The sequence below is a fragment of the Tachypleus tridentatus genome, chromosome 1 (assembly GCF_004210375.1).
Source record: "Tachypleus tridentatus isolate NWPU-2018 chromosome 1, ASM421037v1, whole genome shotgun sequence".
Taxonomy (NCBI): Eukaryota; Metazoa; Arthropoda; class Merostomata; order Xiphosura; family Limulidae; genus Tachypleus; species Tachypleus tridentatus.
Window position 1 is genome coordinate 49,191,750 of NC_134825.1, and position 20,771 is coordinate 49,212,520.

Genomic DNA, 20,771 nt, shown 5'->3' on the forward strand with positions numbered 1-20,771 from the left:
TCGGTGCAGTGATTTGAGACCGTGCACCAGAGCATGACAACTTTCATGGAATGTTGGAAGGTTTGTTTGTTTGACACATTATGCACAAAAACTACTTAAGGGATATCTGTCCTTAATTTACAAGTGGGAAATAGTTAATATCAACTCTCTGGCTACTCTTTTACCAATTTAAATCAGGATTGACCTTCACATTAATGTCCCAGGATTGAAAGGGCAAGCATGTTCAGTAATAGGATTTGAACTTGAGAGAGAGAGAGACAAGTAATACAAACTAGTACAAGTAAACCCAAAGTTCACTCTCACTCAGGACATCAAAGTTGTTAAAACAGAAAAAACAAAGCTGATCTTTTATTGTAACAGAAATTTTCTGAAGACTATACTAGTGTATAAAATGTACCTTATCCCTTTCATAATGGAAAAGTAATTTATATGAAAAATGTTATTTCAAAATTTTTTCTGATATAAAGTAAATACAACTAGAAGAAAACAAAAACTGATAGTTTTAACCCTACACTGAATGTTTTGATCCAAAATATGAAATTACAAATTTGCATAAGTTGTATCAACACAGCAAAGTTGATTAACAGAACAAAAAAGTTATCCACCAGTTGAATCAATACTGATGCATTTTCAAATGTAGCTACAACAGCCAAAACGTTGGATTCAAAATATGAAAATAACACTGAAAGTAAAAAAAATCAAGTAAATATGCATTTTGTATTAGATATTTAAAATTTCAAAAACTACAGAAACAAAATTTACATTTCATTAATCATTTACTTATTTCCTGTTCAACAACTGATATTTTTGTATATAATTGTTTCTTTTCAAAAACAGTGATATTTGATCCATTTATCAATGTCATCATACCTTTGCTACATGTTCTTGAAAAAGCCAATACAACTGACCTATTTTTTGGCAAATATAATTTGAATGGTTGATTTTCAACCATAGTTTATCAGGACTCCAACTTTTGTATCCTTTTAGATAACTGAATTAATTGCTTTTGTTTCATATATACAAATACTCTGCCTCAAGTGTATTAGTTATTAGCACAGTATTAGCAGCAACAGTTCACTGATTATTTGTGAAGTCCTTTTTATCTCACTATATACCAATAAAATTTAGTTTGTGTATGAATATTAAAACATTATCCTAATTTACTATTCAGTATCATATAATATTAATAATATTACACATTTATTTTAATTTAACCAAAGGTAAAGTTTTGACAAAGAGGCCTAATGGATTCCCCGATTTGCTGAATTTTCTGCTCTGGACTGCTGTTTTGACTATTTGTAACTTATCAGGAAGCCAAAGAAATACATTTAAGCATTTTATAATAGTGATGTGTATATACAATTTATGCTATTTTTAAATCCTTCTACTCTTTTGATAGATCTGTTTGATTAAACATTTGTTCATTGATTATCACATCTTATCACAAAATATTGTGGAATGTGAAATACAAAAACACTTGAGACATTTGAGATTCACAGAACCTTGTACTTAAGTGCATTTTTGAGCTCCTGAGTTGCAATATTTAAGTTGTTTTTTTTTTAAACAAATACATACTCACTTTGATTTGATATTGTTGAAATTTCGACCAATAGCTAGATGTTTCAATGATTTATTTTTTCCTACAGCACCTATAATACTTGACAAATCAACATCCAAGCCTGAAATAAAAAACAAAGATATTACAACTTTAACAAAACTTACAAACAAAAACATGCACTTACTTTACTTATTACTTAATAATTAATACATCTGCATCAGTAACACCTTAAAGACAGTAAAGTATCAGAAACCAGTGATATTCAAAATACTTATCTTTAAATCAGTTTATTCAATAATTAATGACATTAAAATTACTGCTTTTTCTCAAGTATAATAAACACTAGTTATTTAATTATGATGAAATCCACATTTTGTTAAAATCAGTAAATTAGGTACTTGAAAATTAACTTGGTCTTAGAAAGCCTCACAATTTTTTCCCATTAGCTTATGTATATTATGGGTTAAGTTTTTTTTTCCTGTTTCCCTAATATAAATGGCATTGCAAACTGTAAATTTAGCTTGCTAAATTAAATTACTGGTATCTTTGTAATCATTTTTTTGTGCCAAAGGGAGCTGAGATTATAACAAGAAATGAAAGAATATAATATTTCTTATTCATGGTTATACTATTCTTTAAGGAGATTTTTAAACACTTAGATTATTAGATTTTTAATCTAATATTTTTAAACACTTTAACAATGGGTAGGTCAATGTGTGTATGAAACATTTTACAGTTTCATTCAAAATGTAATTAAACTATTTTATCATCACTGTATACAAATAAACTTGGAATTAAAACTTCATAAGTAAATGAATTTTTTAAAATTCTCAATCACCCCGAGAATGAAAATTGTGACATTTGCTTTCTAGGTCATCCTTCTTCCCCAATTGATTTAACACCTTTCCAAAGAGTATTAAATTTCATGTAAATTACTTATTATAATACAGACACACTCTGGCAAAGCATAATTTTTGTAGTTTTTACTTTTTATTTATTTATGGAGCCATAAGCTAACAAATCAAACACTTGTCACATCCTCTCTTTCAGACATTGTCAGCAGTTCTCTCTGACATTTTATAATGTTATTCATAACCAATAAAAAGCCAAAGTTGTAATTTATCAAAGGACATTACATACCACTGTAGTCATAATACTAATTTATTAAATAATTTTGAAACGTGCATTTAAAAACACAAAATAATAAGAAAATAAAATTTACACAATATCAAACATTTGATTTTTTAATGCATTTTGGTGTCAGGTTTATTTATATACAATAATAATAAAATAATTTAGTTAAATTAAAACTCAAAGAAGCACTTTTATTAAAACTTTTGACCAAGTATCAACCAACACTCTTCAATCATTTATATTTTTAGGAATGAGGATGATGTGATACCACACACTAGCTGTAGCATGTTCACTAAACCTTTACTGTTGAATTATTGTAAATAATTTGTTTCATAGTTCCTATTTTGAACTTTCATCAAAGCCTATTTTTAAGAGCAAATGGTTGAAATGATTACAAAAGACAATCAATTATTTTATTGTTATAAAATTTAAATTTTGTTCAAATCTGTATTTGTTCCTTAAACCAGTAACATATGAATCAGAGACAAGGAGATACGTCTCTCCAATTGGTGAATAAGCACTTTCTTTTATTTACTAGATTTTTTCTGCTAATCACTGCTAGCTGCTCATCCCCCCCCCCCATACACATTACTTGGTAATGTTTTGTTGTGAACCTGTTCGATTTATAATATTAGGGATAATAAAATGTAGCAAATAAATTTCATTTAACCTTGAATCATAGCTCCATTCAACTTTCAGAAATTTGACTAATTTATTCCTGCTTGAATACAAAGAGCACAAATGTCAAGTTAGCATGGCTTTCATACCTAACCATTCTGCATTTACCCCATCATCACGAGCATCCTTTACTGTATGATGAATGGATTTTAGTCTTACATTCACAATTTTTTTAAACTACTCTTTGTTAATATATTACCAATTACAACAGCATAAAATATTACCTAATAATCCATTTTTAATTGTAAAAAGTTATTAATCTACAAGGCAACATTTAAAAAATCCAGAATTTCCCCTTGTATGACATTTTCTCTTAGCATGTCATCATCCCTATTTTATCCACCATCCCTTGAAAAAGTCTAGAATTAAATGTAAATTACTTTTGTTCAATTGTAATTATTCAAACAAACCACATTTATCATAGTATTCAATTTTGTTTGGTTACAGAGCTGTCAAATAGAAAATCAGACTCCTCCTGATACACACACCCATCACATCTCCACTTTAAAATTTGATAATAATTCTCTCTTACATTCAATTATATATTACATATAACTGACACAAACTTAATATTTTCATCTGTCAAATGATGTATTGCATAATGACATATTCGGAGTAGTTAAATGTAAATTTCACTCAGAGTACCAACGTTGTTCCTATGGGAAAGTTAACGAGTGGCTTAGATGAATTTGTAATGACTATGGTTGAAGAGTTAGAAAACCAGAAGAATTTTAAGACAAAGAAATTTGTATATTTTATACATATTTTTAGTCTATTTTGTTTGGTGCAATATATAATTAAATAAAAATTATCAATGCAATAATATTAGTAGTATAAAAAATTGCAGTTAACTCTCTTCAATAATCAAAAGCAAAAAAAAAGAAAATAGAGATTGGATAGGTATCTTGTTCCTTGTTTTTTTTTTATGCATAATTATGAAAGTAACAAATGCAAAAATATGGATCTTTTTGGGTTAGTTAATATTAAATTAAATAAGATAAATGATAAAAATGCTTCAACACACATGCACCTGAGCAGTTTGTAGTAATTCGTGGATAACGTAACTTGCTAGTGTAACATGAATCGAACGAGGTGCTCCAAGTAATTTACAACTTATAATGACATGGGATAGTGGTTACACATGGTACAAAAGGCAATGAAACAATAAAATTTAATTACAAATAGATGTTATGAACTTAGATCTACTCAAGATAAATGAATGCAGTTTCACATTACAATTGAAAACCATTCTAGAAAGAAAAACAGGGTAATTTAGATTCATTTTGATGTTTTTTGGTGGTTACAAGGTAAGTCAAGTTGACTGATTCGACTTTGCAAAAAAAGTTTGAAATGCATTTAGGAAGTCTTAGCAATTACACAAAGAAATTTGAGTTTTTTTTGAGATGAGGAAATGTATTTTTAATTTTCAAATTAAAACAACTTTTCACATGGACTATTCAAAACAAATACTCAATATATTCATGGACAAATCTTTATTAAATATTATTCACTAAAAATGATTTTTTTGCAAGTGAAAGTGCAAAATTGTGAAGATATACATATTATATTGAAAATTAAAAGATTTAAATATAAAGTCTTTAAATGAGTACAAAGATGTCATGTAGTCAAGTCATATAGACTAAGTCTATATTGAGAGAATTAAGAGATTTGATTTTACATTTTATTTGAAATACAGACTGATTTTTCTGTTTCTTACCATTGTCACTAATATCCAGACTACACAGACAGTGGATACCAGGAAGACATGACTCTAGCACCTGAGAACCTTGGGACTTTAAGTCATTGCTGCTAAGATCCAGAGCTACATCAGTAGCAAACTCATTGCATGCTAACCCCAAAAGCATGGCTCTGATGGTTTGAAAGGAAAGAAAAAACAAAAAACAGTATACTAAAATTATATGCAGATGAATACAGTAATTAAATCAAAACAGCAATTTCATGCAGTTATATTATTTGCTTGCATCACAAAGCTATACAAATTAACATTTCAAGAACTACTCTGTTTTTATATTAAAGCAATTTGTTTGAAGCAGCTTTATCAATTTTTATACTAATGTCATTCTATAACTGTTAAATACATTTATATTGAATCTGTTATGCAACATCCAAACATCTTACATTTAGTATAAATGAATTGTAACAGATAATTTTATCTGGCAGAGTATCAACTCTGTTCTATCAGAACTAAATAGATATCTTGAAAATGGGCTTGAATAACAACCAAAATGCATTTTAGGGTAAAAGGCAAGAACAAAACAAACAAGTTCAACAAGTTGAACCTAAAAATACTTGTAACATCAAGTTTAATTTTGAGCTGTTAAGCTTTATTTTGCAAAAAAAAAAAAAAAGCTTCCAAATAGCAATTTTATTCCTTTCTTTTTATGCAGTTTACTACTATGCCCTGGTAAAATTCTTAAGCAGGGTGTTGTGTCAGTAAGGATGACAGGTACCAGGGTATGTATCCTACAAATACATATCAAACTACTATAATTATTTCATTTTATAATATACATCAGTGTAGATAACACAAATAGTGAAAAAATGACAGTATTTTCTTTTACAGCACAATATAAAAGTAACAGAAAGTAAAATATATTGAAACCACCAACAAAATACAAAAATACTGTGCAACAAATAACAAATCAAAGTAAATATTATAAATATTCAAAGGATTAATATGAATTTCTACTCAACTATTATTACAATAAGCTTTTATAACAGCAAAGTATATATTATATTTATTTTAAAGGATTAATAATAATTTTTCCAACTGTTATTGTTACAAGCCTTTTAGAGTTCAAGTTTGGAGAACTTACTTAACAAACTTTCAAAAGTTTAGATTTTTGTTCAGTATACAAGAATAGAAATACTAACTTCAGGTAGTTGAGCTTGTTTCAGCTCAACTGGGTTATATTCGAACAAGTCTTCAGAAGAAATGAAGAAGAGTAGGAGCTTAAAAACTATTAAAATTAGTATTTTATGTTCTTTTTAACATTATTTGGAAAATAAACGGGTGAAGGTTGGGAGTTTTACCTTGTTGGATGTTTAGGGTGGTTTTATTTCTACTTTAAGTTGTATCTCTCAGTATTAATGGTAGCTGCCTTCCCACAACTGGCTGCAGGCAGAAAAGGACAGTAGGAGTTGAGATGTTGTGGGTGTAAGCACTCAACTTCTAACTAACTGATTTTTCATAGCTGCTAGCTAGTTTGACATCAGCATTTAGATTTTGTCTGATAGATGGAATATCCTTAGAGCATTTAGGTATGTAGTCACAGACTATGAGGTAATTTAATGTTGACAACTAGGACAAATAACGTAAAACTATTTTTCTTTCATAATGGTTGTTTTATATTAAGTTAATTATTCTTTTATAGTACTGACTTGATTACCTATTGACAATCAATGCAAGTGATAGGATTAGAGCTACTTATATATGTATGTATAAAAGAACTTTTGTATATTAAGGTTTCCCATACCAAATGAAATGGTAAAACTTGATGAAGAACTACACAAAGCATATAACATGGTTAAACCTATTAATGCTTCTGAACACTGAAACTTTAAAAGCTGCTCTACAAATATTTTATTATGAACCATGACAGGAATTTCACAAACATTATATAATAGAACATATGGACAAAAACCATCTAAAAAAGCAGACTTGTTCTTTAAACAACACTCAAGAACTTTTACCTCAATGACTAAGGATGCTAAAATATTGATAACAATGAAAAAGTTGATTTACCAATTGCTAGACAGAATTCAAGCTTCACCCATTTGTTCTGTATTATTATTATTTCACAAGCCTCCAGAAAAAAACAGCTATGAATATTTTATTCAAACCTGGGAGCCTCCTGAAAAACTCCTGTATAGGTCAGACTATTTTTATATTAATTCTTGAAAGAGAAGGAGATTTTATTTTTTTTCCCCATCACTTTGAGGTAAGGTTATCTTTAACCCCAATGAAGCACCAAAGTCTACAGACAAAATAGCTAGGTTTACTGCACCAAAATCTATGTGCAACTCCTAAATAAACTCTTAAGATTGTAGAACTATTTTTAAGTTAATTCTTGAAAGTCAGAATTTCTACTCTTTAAAACTATCCAAGTTCTTTTTTACCAACAAACTTTTCAAAGCCATTCAAGTATTGCAGAAATGTAAAAGCCATTTAAGAACAGTTACTCTAGTTAGAAACACTTCATTTTATGAGAGTAAACATTTATACTGTTGTCTCTAACATTATTATTATTCATTGTTTTAAAAGCTTCTACCTAAAAAACAGCTTTGAATATTTTACTGAAGTGTATATGTGTATAAGTGTAAACAACCTTTATACTCAGTTGTCTCTAACATTATTATTCATTGTTTTACAAGCTTCTACATAAAAAACAGCTTTGAATATTTTACTGAAACTTGGACAGTAGTAACGAATGCAGTACGAAGCATGTCAGAGTAGTTTTAAAAGTAATTCAAGCACCTTAGTTTTTTGCCTTAAAGAATTTCTCAAAACCCTTAACTTTCTACTATTAAAAAACCTAGTGTGTTAGTACTACATATTAATGAGAAAATAATTTGTGCAACTTACAAAGCATTCATTGGAAACTGCTACATTAAGGATTTGTCATTTTTTAAGTTCACTGTCTTTCATTTTTCTCAAGTTTGCTTGCTGTCAATTACAATATTAGATTTCTCTACTCTGTGAGTGGTGAATTATCCTACAAATTATATTTTGCTAAATGTATGTTTACATGAAACCTCAGGCACAAAACCATATGGCTCAGTAAATAATGGTTGGATGGAAAAAAAACAAACACAACCAAAGCAGCAGTAAACTGTTGAAAAATGTGTGATATTAAACTGAATACATATACACAAATATAGCATAAAATCTATATTCAATAAACAAAAACAAACAAAAAAACTTAAGTAATACGCTAATTTAAAAAAGGGGAATAGGAATCACCAAAAAATGTACAGGAATAAAATGAATCAAGATGCAAAGATATCATGAATGTGAAAACTAACAACCTCTAGGTGAAGTTTTGAAGACCTAGATCAATGAGCCATGACTGCCTGAAACTATTAAATAAATAACAAAAATAAACATTAACAGCACTTGTAAAATATATTAAAATATCCCAGCAGTATTATGTTGTTGAAAAATGGATATTTGGAAACTATCTTATTTTTGACCATTGACTAAAAGCACACTTTTGTCATAAAGGGATATGAACCATAAAACCTCAGATTCAGTCCTGCATATTAACTACTAGGCCATACTCTGCCAAACTGTACAGATTTCAGTTACTTCAAGGTGCAAGCTCACATTAACAATGAGGCTTACTTTAAAGCTTCAAGAGGCAGTTTGTTTCCAGACATGTTCAGAAATCGAAGAGCCACTGTGCTGGAAAAGAATGCTTTAAAGGAAGGTGGGACATTTACATCCTTTGTCTTCTTAGTAGAAAACTGGTTTCTAGCAAGATTCAATACAGCTAACTTCTGGGTACATCCTCTCAACAAAGCTCCAAAAACCTAGAATTCAACAGTAATACACTATATAAAACAAGGTACTACTAAGTATAACTGTCAAGAAAATTTTTTTTAAGAGAGTACTATTTTGAAATAGATTATTCCTATTAGATGAAACTTCCTTTTGCAGTTACCCTTCTAGTCTTCAGAAGCTGTATTTCATACTTCATTGTTAGAGCAATGCACAGCTATTCATTCAATATATGAAATTCTGTACGTAAAAGTTTCGTTAATTATATTTGATGATATATTTTGTTTTAAAGCATAAGTATTAAACCTTATAATTTATAAACCTATTTAATACCTGACAACCACATAATTTTAACTAGTCTAAATCCTATTATAAAAAAAAAAAAAATTTTTTTTTGTTCCTAATTGTTTTCCTTTATCTGATAAAGTATGCACAGCATCAATGGCAGAAGTTTTCCTACACAGTGACTATGAAATTAGCAAAATAAGCAGAAAAAATGATCTAGCATTCGTGGGAAAGAGTTGTATAAGTTATGAAAATTTACAATTAATTTTTGCAAGGCTAATTTTTAAATTTGAAACTTCTAAATTCATTTTTATGTTTAATGTGGTGAAACTTTTGAATCTCACTGTTTACAACTTTAGAAAAATGTAATGTGTGAACTGTGTCATATAATAGAAACTGTAACAAAACAAAATTTCTAAAACTCTAGCACAGGTAAGAAACATCAAAAAATGAGAAACAAGATTTGATGTTACAATGGTAAAGTTTAAAAGTATTATTTATGTGTGCACAAAAGCTTTATTAATCTAAATCTTACTTGTATCATTAAAAATACTCAATAACTCTGTAGTGCATTCATTTGTAATATGCAATTTTATTGACTAGAAAATTCACTGTTATCTTACCTAAAAACATAGAATTTACCCAGTTGAGCACATTACAAAAACAAACAGTACTGCTTTCCTAATGATCTCAATGACACAAGTTAACAGTTTTTCTTCTTTGAAAGGTAACTGGATACACTTTTAAAAAACTATCTATTTAGTTTCCAGTCTCACTTCTTGGTCTTATAATCAGAAATTCTTTACAAACCTCCAGTTTTATTAATATTATGCAAATGTTTTATCAGTGTATAGTTATTATTTTTTTTGTTTAAATACCAAGTACATATTATAATACATTTCAATTTGAGGTGCTTTTGATAAGAAATGTTTCTGTGAACAGAAAATAATGGGAAATGCAACTCGAGTTCAAGATCTTAATAACGAATATAGTTTTATTGCAAATGTTGCAGTGTGTATCAAATGGAATTAAAAACTGACATCTTTCTCAGAATGAGGCAAGTTGTTACAAATTTGCATGACAAGTGTTAAGTTTCCCAGAAAATATTTATCCTCATGCAGTGATGGCTTGTGCCACAATGGAAATTTAAGCAAATTATAACACTAATTAAACATATTTATAAGTAAAAATTACACCCACACATACAAGTTGTAGTTAAGGTTTTGTCTTATCCAAGAGTTTGAAAGTATAACAAATAAGTTACTTTCTAAAAAAACTGTTTACTAAATCATCATTACTGTCTTATAACATTATGTAAAGCTTTTAATTTTTATTGTTCCTGGGCAGAAAATGTTATTTCCCAATTGTTTATGCCTAAAGTAAATGGAAAAGATCTTATTTTTTTCTTCAAACTTCGTTTTTGTGACCTGGGAGCGTATTATGAAAACATGATGGGAGACTGTATTTGGGGGCTGATATGAAAGTGATTTTCATTACAGTCGCAAAAAAAACTACTCACTTCTAAACATTTTGTATACCTTTAGTATAAATACATGTAAATCTTGATTCACATATTGTTTTATTCAGACCTTATGCAAATGAAAATGTGCAAATTTACCCATTTTTACATAGAAAATAGGTTAATTTCTAAATTTCATTATCCAGGCCACAAAAGCAAAGTTGAAAGGGAATAATGGCCATTTCCTGTACTTTTACAATGCAAGCAATTAAGAAATAACACACACTATCCAGGAACAAAATTTGTGTTACACAGTGTAATGTAATTGTTCTTGGAAAATACATAAACAGAATTAAACATTAACATTTTATATTATAATAATAATGGGCATATAAATAAAACTTACAGTGTCCATTGCACATTCTGTACCAGAGAGGTCTAAATGTGTAAGGGAATTTGGTTGTGCCAGAAAGTTGTACAAGTTCTACAAGAAAGCATGTTGAGAACAAAGATTTAGAAAAAAAAACAACAAAACTTTACACTTTTACAGTACTTAAACAGCATGCAAATTAACATCACTGAACAGATTCATTTAAAATCAAAACATTCAACCTTTTTTTCACTATTTCCATTAAAGTATGTGTAACTAAGTATATGTAACTGAGGTTAAGGAAAGAATATTGGTTTCTTGTTTCATCTAAATTGTTTGAACAATATTTTTCTTGGTCAAGCTGGGACTAAAGACATTACACATAATTAACTTTTCTTATTACACTCCTTACATAGACTTGGTTGTACAGAATTAAAACCAAATCGATAATCCTACACCCTGTTAACTGTATTCTATTATTACATTTATTTCTTCCACAAAATAAAAAATAACTTTCAGAAACTACAGTTTTAAATATTTTTTTAAAATTAAATGCAAATTTAATTAAAAAAGAAACTTAACACCCTTTTGATACTATTGCCATAAAACATAAAAATATAATAAAAACAAACAAAAACTTTTTAGAATAAGAAACTGATTGCAAGAAATTAAACAATACAAAGAATACAAAAAGCAATATGCCTCTACCGCAGCTTCCAAAGGGAGGAAAAACTTGCATTTTCTCCAGCATTATAAAAATATTAGATTGAGGAACTACATCATAAATCAGCTAACTTGTTCAATGTTATTTACTTACATTCACATCTTCCTTGAAAACATTATCATTAAGATTGAGGTAGGTCAGTGTAGAAGGCATGGAGTGATTTAAAGAGAGAGCATGTGCAAGGTTATTGATTCCTTTAGATGTCAATCCAGTCTTGGAAAGGCTAAGGTGAACTAGGCCTTTTTGAAGTTTGCCAACAGCATTACTCACATGACCAACACCTGACAGAAAAAAATACAATTTATAAAGCAAGGGTTTAATGTTAAAATACCATCTCTTTATATAGCATATAATATTCTAGTTAGCTGACACTGTCAGGAAAAAGCTTAATGAATTGCAATATTATGGTTAAAACCAATGGCACCAGAAAATACTTAACATCATTTAACACTCTCGTTAAGTAATAGTACCAGAATATATTTCATGCTGTTAATGTCAGCAAGATCAAAGTTAACTAATGACACATCTATCAGAATACAACTTACCTTCATCTAATATTCAACTATGAAATACAATTTACAGTATCATAATATCTTAAATACCTTTAGTTGCTACATTTGATGTTACCATAATACAGCTTACTACTTTTGTCAACTAATGTTCAGCTATTTGGTGTTGGTCAAAATAGCTTACAGCAGCTAACATCGCATGAATTCAACTATGTGATGTTAACAAAATAACTTACTGCACTGAAATATGTCACTTATTCTTCAACTGTCTGACATTATCAAAATGTGGCTTATGTAATATCAAAGCTTTTTAAGCATATATATATATATATATATATATAAATACACTACTGCAGTACCAAAATCTTATGTGAAGAAGCACACTATACTAATAAAATAATTTGGCAAACAACAATTTATACCTGAATTTAAGTTATCTGAAGATACCAAAAAAGTCACTGTAATTTTAAAATATGTGAATTACTTCAGATACCAAATTACAACTTCAACCATTTTCCAAATTAAAATTAAATCTTTAGAGTTTTAAAAGGTAATGTTTTAATATTTCATTTGATTTTGCTACTTCACATATTGGTGTATGGATAAATGTTATCCAAATTATATAACAAGTAACTTTGTGTGTTCTGTTATAGCAAAGCTACATCTGGCTATCTGCTGAGTCTAAAGAGGGGAATCAAGTCCCTGAACAAGTAACTGCATCCTGTGTCTTAGTTACACGGTATGTGTATGTCATCTACACCATAAGTGTTGACACAACAGTTTTCACATTATACAACTGTTTTTTGGGTTAGCATTACAGTCATCTTCTATGGCTATCACATTTATTTTCTCTATTCCACTCATCTATTATACACTTTAATGTTAACATCTTAATTACATTATAAAGTGTCTGTAAGTTAGTATTGTTATTTCAATCATTTGAAATGTCACTGTAGATTATTGATGTAATTTTCCATCTACCTGGTATGTAACTATTTGTGTGTTGATATACCACTTCTACATTTCTTTACCTTTAATCAATCATCTTACATGTAATTGACTTTAATAATATCAATATCTAGTCACCTGACACATGACTGTGCCTCTGTCATCCATTATTCTAACCAGTGAATATCAATGTAATTTACTAGCATTTAACACTATAGTCACTGATTATTTTAAGTTGCAATATTAAGCTAGATATCAAATACAAATGTACACGTAGGCAAGTTTATTTACAAGTACATATTTACAACACTTGATTAATATTGTAGCCACAAGTTTTGAAATAATCTTATAATGTTTCTTTTTAATTCCACAGCCTCGACATTAATTAAAAACCTATTAATAAATTGTAAATTACATGAAATAAAAATGATGAACTAGTCTGAAGATACTTTTTAGAAATTTTAACAATAGTTGAATTAATTATTTATGGCCAGTGGTATTACCAATAGTTATAATTGTAACAGAATTCACTTGCTATAATAAAATGCAAGCTGGTGTTGTAAGATTTAATAACAAATCTTTCAATTACACATACTAAGATTTCCAGAAAATAAATATGGAAGCTTATAATATGCAAAGTTGGACAAAAAAAATTAAAATGCAACAGGATAAAAACACACACAAATGACATTTGTAAAATGTATGCAAACAAAAGTACAAATAAGCTATTTTGTCTTCAGAGAAGAGACGGTGTTACTTAATGTTTACTGAATTATATTAATCATGTTATCTTGCTAATAAAACCACCATCATTGTGATACAGCTACTTCTAAGCTTATTATAAAATTAGTCAAACAAAATGGGAACTACGTACATCACTGAAGACCTGACAGAAAAGAATAACTAGTTGACTGATAGAGAGTAGTGCAAACATGTATGCAAAGCTACAAGGCAGAAAACAAAGTACATTAATCACACACACAAGGAGGATTTAGGTGCACAGTGAACATTACAAAGTTATTACACTATACATCTCCAACCTTGTGTGAGCTTGGCTATGATTCCACTCAGACTACTGACTCCTATAGGAAAAAAACACAAAATTAGTTTACACCAAAATGTACGTGTGGTGTGTGCTTGTGCTCCAAACTTGATAGTGTTTTATAAAATTGTTTATTTATTCCTGTTTCCTTACTTTCAATACTTGTGAAGACATGTATAAATGTCTTAACATTTTTCACAGCATTCTATTGCAAAAATTTGTTTCTCTGTGTGTGTTTAACTTCCAACCACAGTAAGCTTTATTACTTAGATAAACTAAAAATCAACCTGGCTTAAAACAGAGGTAATTAAATACTCTCTCTTTTTCTTTTTATTGTATCTGCCTAAGATTATAATACATTGTTTCATTAGTTGGGTACACATACTGTTAACAAAATATTTGGCCATAACTTCAAAATAACTCATGAGAGCTGGCCAGTTTCAGTATGCTTAAAATAACAGATAATTAAGAGGGCTTGATTTATATAATTTGTTTCTGTGTATTGAAACAGTATTTTGTTTTAAATATACTTTCAAAAACTATACATATCCAAGCATATGTAAATACACTATATATATGTATATATTTTTCTCAAAATAATGGCAGTAAAAGCCTGATAGTTTATATGTGCATCTAAATTTGTGTTTAAATTTATATATAATATTCTGATACCTTTCAGTCAATTAAAATAAATTAAGCAAAATGATTTTCTTATTTTAGCACATCTCCCATGTTTTTAACTGATTTAAGAATGAGACTCATGTTTGTCCTGTGCATCTTACACACTTAAGTATTCCACCTAAAAAGCTCAACGTAAACAGAATAACTTTTTTTGCTATGAGAAGTAGCATTTATATAGGTTAGTAGAAACTTGTTTACAATAACTTAATTGTTAAATGTACTTAATCTTTTAAATGGTACTTTTAACTTTATAATCCATAACAAAATTAAGTTTTTGAAAATTTGATTACAATATTAAATTTTTACAGTTCAAAGTGTTCCTGTTAACTTTTTCCCTATCATGTGGTTTCCTTCAAAGAGTTGTTTTCTATCATATCCATATTTTTAATTAGGTAACAGTAACACTTGTAGAGAAAAAATTAGCTGTTTTCAAAATTTTAGTTCTAACCAGTGATAAAATAATAGAGAGAAAATAATTATATTAAAGCAAAGCAACTTTTATGGATATTTCAGTATTGTTTTTTTAATGCAAAACTTTTTATCTTCTATGTATACACTGAGAAATTAATTTTGTGTTGTTAAAACAAAACAAAAAATGGAGTTAATTAATAACTCCAGTACAGTTTAAAAATAAAACATTCAATTACTGATCTTATGAATGCTACACTGAATAATTAAGATTAATTAAAGAGAAGCAAACTTTTCTTACAGATTGGAAAGTTATACCTTATTGCAATTTTTAAAATGAACATATTTAACAGCTGTTGCTGTTTTAATTCAAAGATAAACAATGGGCTCTCTTTTCTCTATCTACCATGGAGAAGTGGGCTCCAGAATTTAGTACCATATGTCCATCAACCCACTGGGGAACAAGTCAATAGTAGAATGTGCAGGTTTTACATATTCTGTTAAAAGAATCCAGTTTCAGCATGTGCTATTTAAATCCCTGGTTTCAAGATATCACGTGTATCAGATCAATATTATTAAAGGCTTCCATTGCAACTGAATGTTAAATACTTCAAAAAACATTTATGAGGTGACAGTGGTGGGTGTACTCCATTTGTGATGACACATAGAAAGAAAGAATAAAATTAACAAAAAAAAAAAAACTTTGATTGTACAATATTAAATGGTAAATGAATGTTCCTGTGAATTTTGCTACTGAAATATATATTATTTTAGATGTTTATTATAAAATAACGTTGATGATGAAAAAGAAAAAATATAATGTTTCACTACATGGTGAAGATTGCATTTTATTGTAAACATTTGTTCTATGTACATTGATATATTACTGTACTATTGAAAATGCTATCTTCATATGTCACAACCTCTGAACTGTGTGCTAGATTGATTGAGCATTGTTTAGCACGTCTACTCTTAGTAAACACACAGAACCATGCAATGCACTAAAGATAACAATGTGAAAGTTTAAGACACCCAAAATAAAAGATAGAACAAATGGTATTAGTTATAAATACTGAAATTCAACATCTAGACAAAGGATATATCATACCTTTATCTTCTATTAGGTTATTTGACAAGTCAAGGGTGTGGAGAGGAGTATGTGGATTGGAAATTAATGCCATTGACAACTTGTGAGCAAAATCCCTACAGGAGAAAAAAATTTTTTTTTTCTTATAATTCTCTATTATTTATAATTACTGGAAAGTGGAATACATACAAACTGAATAGGTTAGAAATATTATTCTCTACTTTTTAAAGGTCTTCTAACATTTCAACAAATCTTCAAATTTCAAGGTTTGCCCAAAAATTATTAAAAGAACAATGTTTCAGTTTTATCTAATTAGAAAAAAATATGCCCTTTGAAAACTGTTAATCTAATTTTTTGCTATATTATAATATATTCTTTACTTAAAACATTAATTTCTGTTGCATATTGTTGTGTTAAAAACTATTTTTTAAAGTTCACTCAACCAATCAATCATTATCAGATTTCATCTCCTGACTGAAAATTAACACTTTCTCTCAATGTTTCTAAACTTGTAATTTAACAAACACTTTCAATACACTGATTCCCTACTTCATAACTTATTTTATTTTTTAGTTGTTGTTGTTTAACATATATGCCAGTACTTTAAAATTACAGATATTAATATATTAATGCTTCTTCATCTGTGATAGTTTTAAAACACTAAAAGTATTTAACAATTTTGTTTAATTTGTAATTTTACACAAATGAGATTTATTCCTAGGAAAAGTACACATACAAGTCAAGGGTTTGACTATATTTAATATAATTCATTATTTACAAATAAAGCCAACCTATTTTATTAACTTTTAATATAAAAAATACTAAGAGATTTAGACAGGTTGAGATATTACACAAAAAGAGGCACATGAACTTTCTTTAATTGCAAAATACTAGTACAGTTTTATTGTGAAGTACAGGTGACTGTAGCTTTACTAAATCACAAACAAATTATATTTTGGTAAAATTTCAATGTTACATAATTTTCACATCTGTCAGTTTAACAGTTTCTTACCACTTAATTCCAGTGTTGTCCAGATAGAGTTCCTCAATAGATACAGTTTTTTTCATAACTTGTAAAATCTGTTCCAGAGCTTCTGATGTCTAAATAAAATACATTGTAACACATTTTAAGGAAGTAGCAACTAACTGTCAATGAGCTGTTTTTAAATATTAAATATGATTTATCAAGAAACTATTACATACAAATAACAGGTTTTTCAGTCAATTAAGTTTTAATATACTTTACCTTGATATACATAAAATGAAGTAAAATACTATTGAGAAAAAGACTGTTGATGAAAATCTCTACGTCATACCTTTTTTTAAAATGAGTTAGACTTTTTAAATAACTCATATTATGAACAGATGGAAAGAGAAATTTAGATATCAGACTCACAGGACACAAAAAGGATGTTCAAAATAATACAAAAACTATTGCTATTTTTCTGCACACAAAAGAATCTGATCATAAAATAAGCTTGGAATGAACAAAGATAATAATAGAACTACAAATTATGTTAAAAGAAGAATTCTTGAAAATTCATTGATCCAAAGGTTGCCAAACTTCAATACATAAGATGTCATAGGCCTTTGATTTGCATATACACTTTGGACTGAAAAGGACATGTACATGTGTAATGTCAATTTCTATTTAAATTTAGTATTGTTTCATTTGTATGAATTTAAACTTTACTGCAGACTACTATCAACATTTATCAACTAAAGAATCAGAAAAATGAAAAAATAAACCCAAACCTACCAATTTAATATTGCTGGCTCTAAACTTTGTAAACCATGCATTGTATCCTAGAGCTGAAATGATTGGCACTAAATCTCTGTAATAATAAAAACAAGGAGCATATATAAAAAACAAAATATACCATAAATTTTCACAACAACTCCTGTTATTATAAACAAGCACAAGACTCACAACACATATTTTAGATCAAAATACATGACTATCCAGGCTAACAGACAAACATATTTTGATACTAAACACCTGTAAAACTTAACTACTGGAAGTTAACTTAAATCATTTGCTACATGTCAAAAATGCTAATTCTTTAATTAAACAAATTTTGACATTAGTCTCAATGTTACATTTAAGTAATAAATTCAGAAGTATTTCAATGTATATCAGGATACAGAAGAACAAGTTTTATTGTCATAAATATTGAGAATTGTGCTACAGAGAAAAAAAAATCTCTAAGTTTCAAAAATCCTATCACTATCAAACGTATTAAACTTTAGGATCAACTAAGAATAAATTTACACCTATGTGGCTTGTGAAACAACTGTTGTGCCTTGTGAACATTCCAGAAAACTAACTACTTTCTGAGGATAAATGGGTACATAAGTGTGCATGGATTATATTTTTTGTCAAAATCTTAGAACTATAAAAAAATATTAATTTTCTCATGGTGTACCACAAGAACCTATTTGTTTATATTTGCTTACAAAGCCAAACTGTTAAAAACAAAGCTAAACATTAAAAAAATCTTCTACAATGTTCTAGCACACACAAGTAAAAACTATAATTACGTTTCTTGTTTTTTTAAAATTATGTACTGTTTTTCACAACAGAATATAAAATATCTGGGTAAGTTTGGTTAACTGTCAAACTTAGCTTTTACAATACTTTTGAATAAGACAATTTTTAATTGTAGTGAACCAAATTTTATTAATAATGGGGCAACACAGGTTCAAATGTTAAGAGCTTATAAACATTTTCTGTTATTGAGCTAACTACAAAATTTTGAAGATGATTAAAATAGACTATTGCAGTTTCTTACTGTCTGCATTAAAACAATTTAACCAAAAATAAAAGTGCACATTTTTTAACTCCAGCATATTTTGCAAATATGTAAATAAACTATAAGATATAGTTAAAGGTTTGCAGTTCAATAACTCAATCTTGTCATGTAATTAAGTAACTTGATCACTGAGAGTACATAGAACACAAAATCAGTTCTCAAAATAGTTATGCAACAATATATAAAAAACATTAATCAGTTACTGTATAAAATTCATATTGTTATGCTGTAGTTTCAAATGCAAATAATATTTGCTTTCATTTCATAAAACCTTTCAGCACAAAATAGAATATAGGCAAAGAAAAAAAGTATACCTTCCATCTAAATGGTCAAAGTCTAAAAGCGATAACTCTTTACTATCATGAGACAAGTAGATTGTGTCCACATCCTGTAATACAAAATACTCAAGATATAAAAAATTAATCTTCCTATTTAAACTTTGCTATGAAATACTATATTTTAAACATCCAAACTCAAATATATATTCTAAATCATGTATATTTCAGTTTCATAAACCTTAAAACAATGTCTTAACATTCAAGACAATCTACCATATTTACATGCAAGCATTACAATCTCTTACAATTTAAATAAGGTATAGAAATAACCATGTTAGCTGCTGGTAAGATTAAAAGCTCAAATAATATCTTCAATATTATATCTATATATCAGAGACAAAGAAGGAATAACAAGCCCTTTTAGTAGTAGAAGCTTATTTAATGTTGAGATACAAATAAAATAATTGTTTATAAATACATATTTATCTGTTTCATTTCATATTTCTATCTTAGTAAATGAATAATGTTCAAACAAACATGACTCACAATATTAAACTAAGTCTTAGAATTTTTAAAAATTTACAATTGAAAGGTATGCAATGTTAAAATCTTACACAATAAAGTTATTAAAAACAGGGACCTGCCTGAAAAAACAACAACAAAAAACTTTAAGGCAAGTACCCATTTAAAATAACTATTTATTATGCAAGATTTAAATGCTGTATTCTTTTCAATTGTAAATAGATATTTTAGACAAGTGTCATTTTTAAATTATTAAATCTTTTGTACAACTAATTTACACTGAAATGTACCTAATGGAAAAAATAGCACATGGTGGCTTATTTATATTCATGATGTAATTTAAATGTTACTATGTATAATTAAGGGTTTTTAATTTGATTTGATAATTAAAATGCTAATAAAGATAACAAAATTATGACAAAATTTCCAACTCTGTATACATCATTTTTACAAGAAATAGTTGATTTTAATTTTAGGTTAAAACATTTACCTATAGACGTTGCTTCATTTAAGATATATTACCTCAGATCTCGTAAAAAAAATCTCATTTCAAGGAAAGTTATGGGGGAATAAGACAAAGCATGACGTCTTGAATACATAAATTTAGCACGGATAACTTTAGAAATTAGTGCAAGTGTACTGATATGTAAAGTGTTTTTAGTACATATTGATTATTTCTCAGTTTTAATTCTGAGAAAAAAAAGAGCATCAGATTCTATTTTGGGCACATTTTCAGACTGGAATACTAGCACAT

At 28.1% G+C, this 20,771-nt stretch overlaps 1 protein-coding gene across 1 annotated transcript in view; it reads right to left on the reverse strand.

The window, feature by feature from the left end:
• Positions 1-20,771, reverse strand: part of LOC143247864 (F-actin-uncapping protein LRRC16A-like) — an 89,892-nt gene that overhangs the window by 46,588 nt on the left and 22,533 nt on the right. The window contains 10 exon segments of the mRNA XM_076496422.1: positions 1,580-1,679; positions 5,088-5,239; positions 8,736-8,923; positions 11,042-11,119; positions 11,823-12,010; positions 14,227-14,268; positions 16,426-16,520; positions 17,417-17,505; positions 18,164-18,239; positions 19,532-19,605. Coding sequence (XP_076352537.1) covers positions 1,580-1,679; positions 5,088-5,239; positions 8,736-8,923; positions 11,042-11,119; positions 11,823-12,010; positions 14,227-14,268; positions 16,426-16,520; positions 17,417-17,505; positions 18,164-18,239; positions 19,532-19,605 — 1,082 coding nt within the window.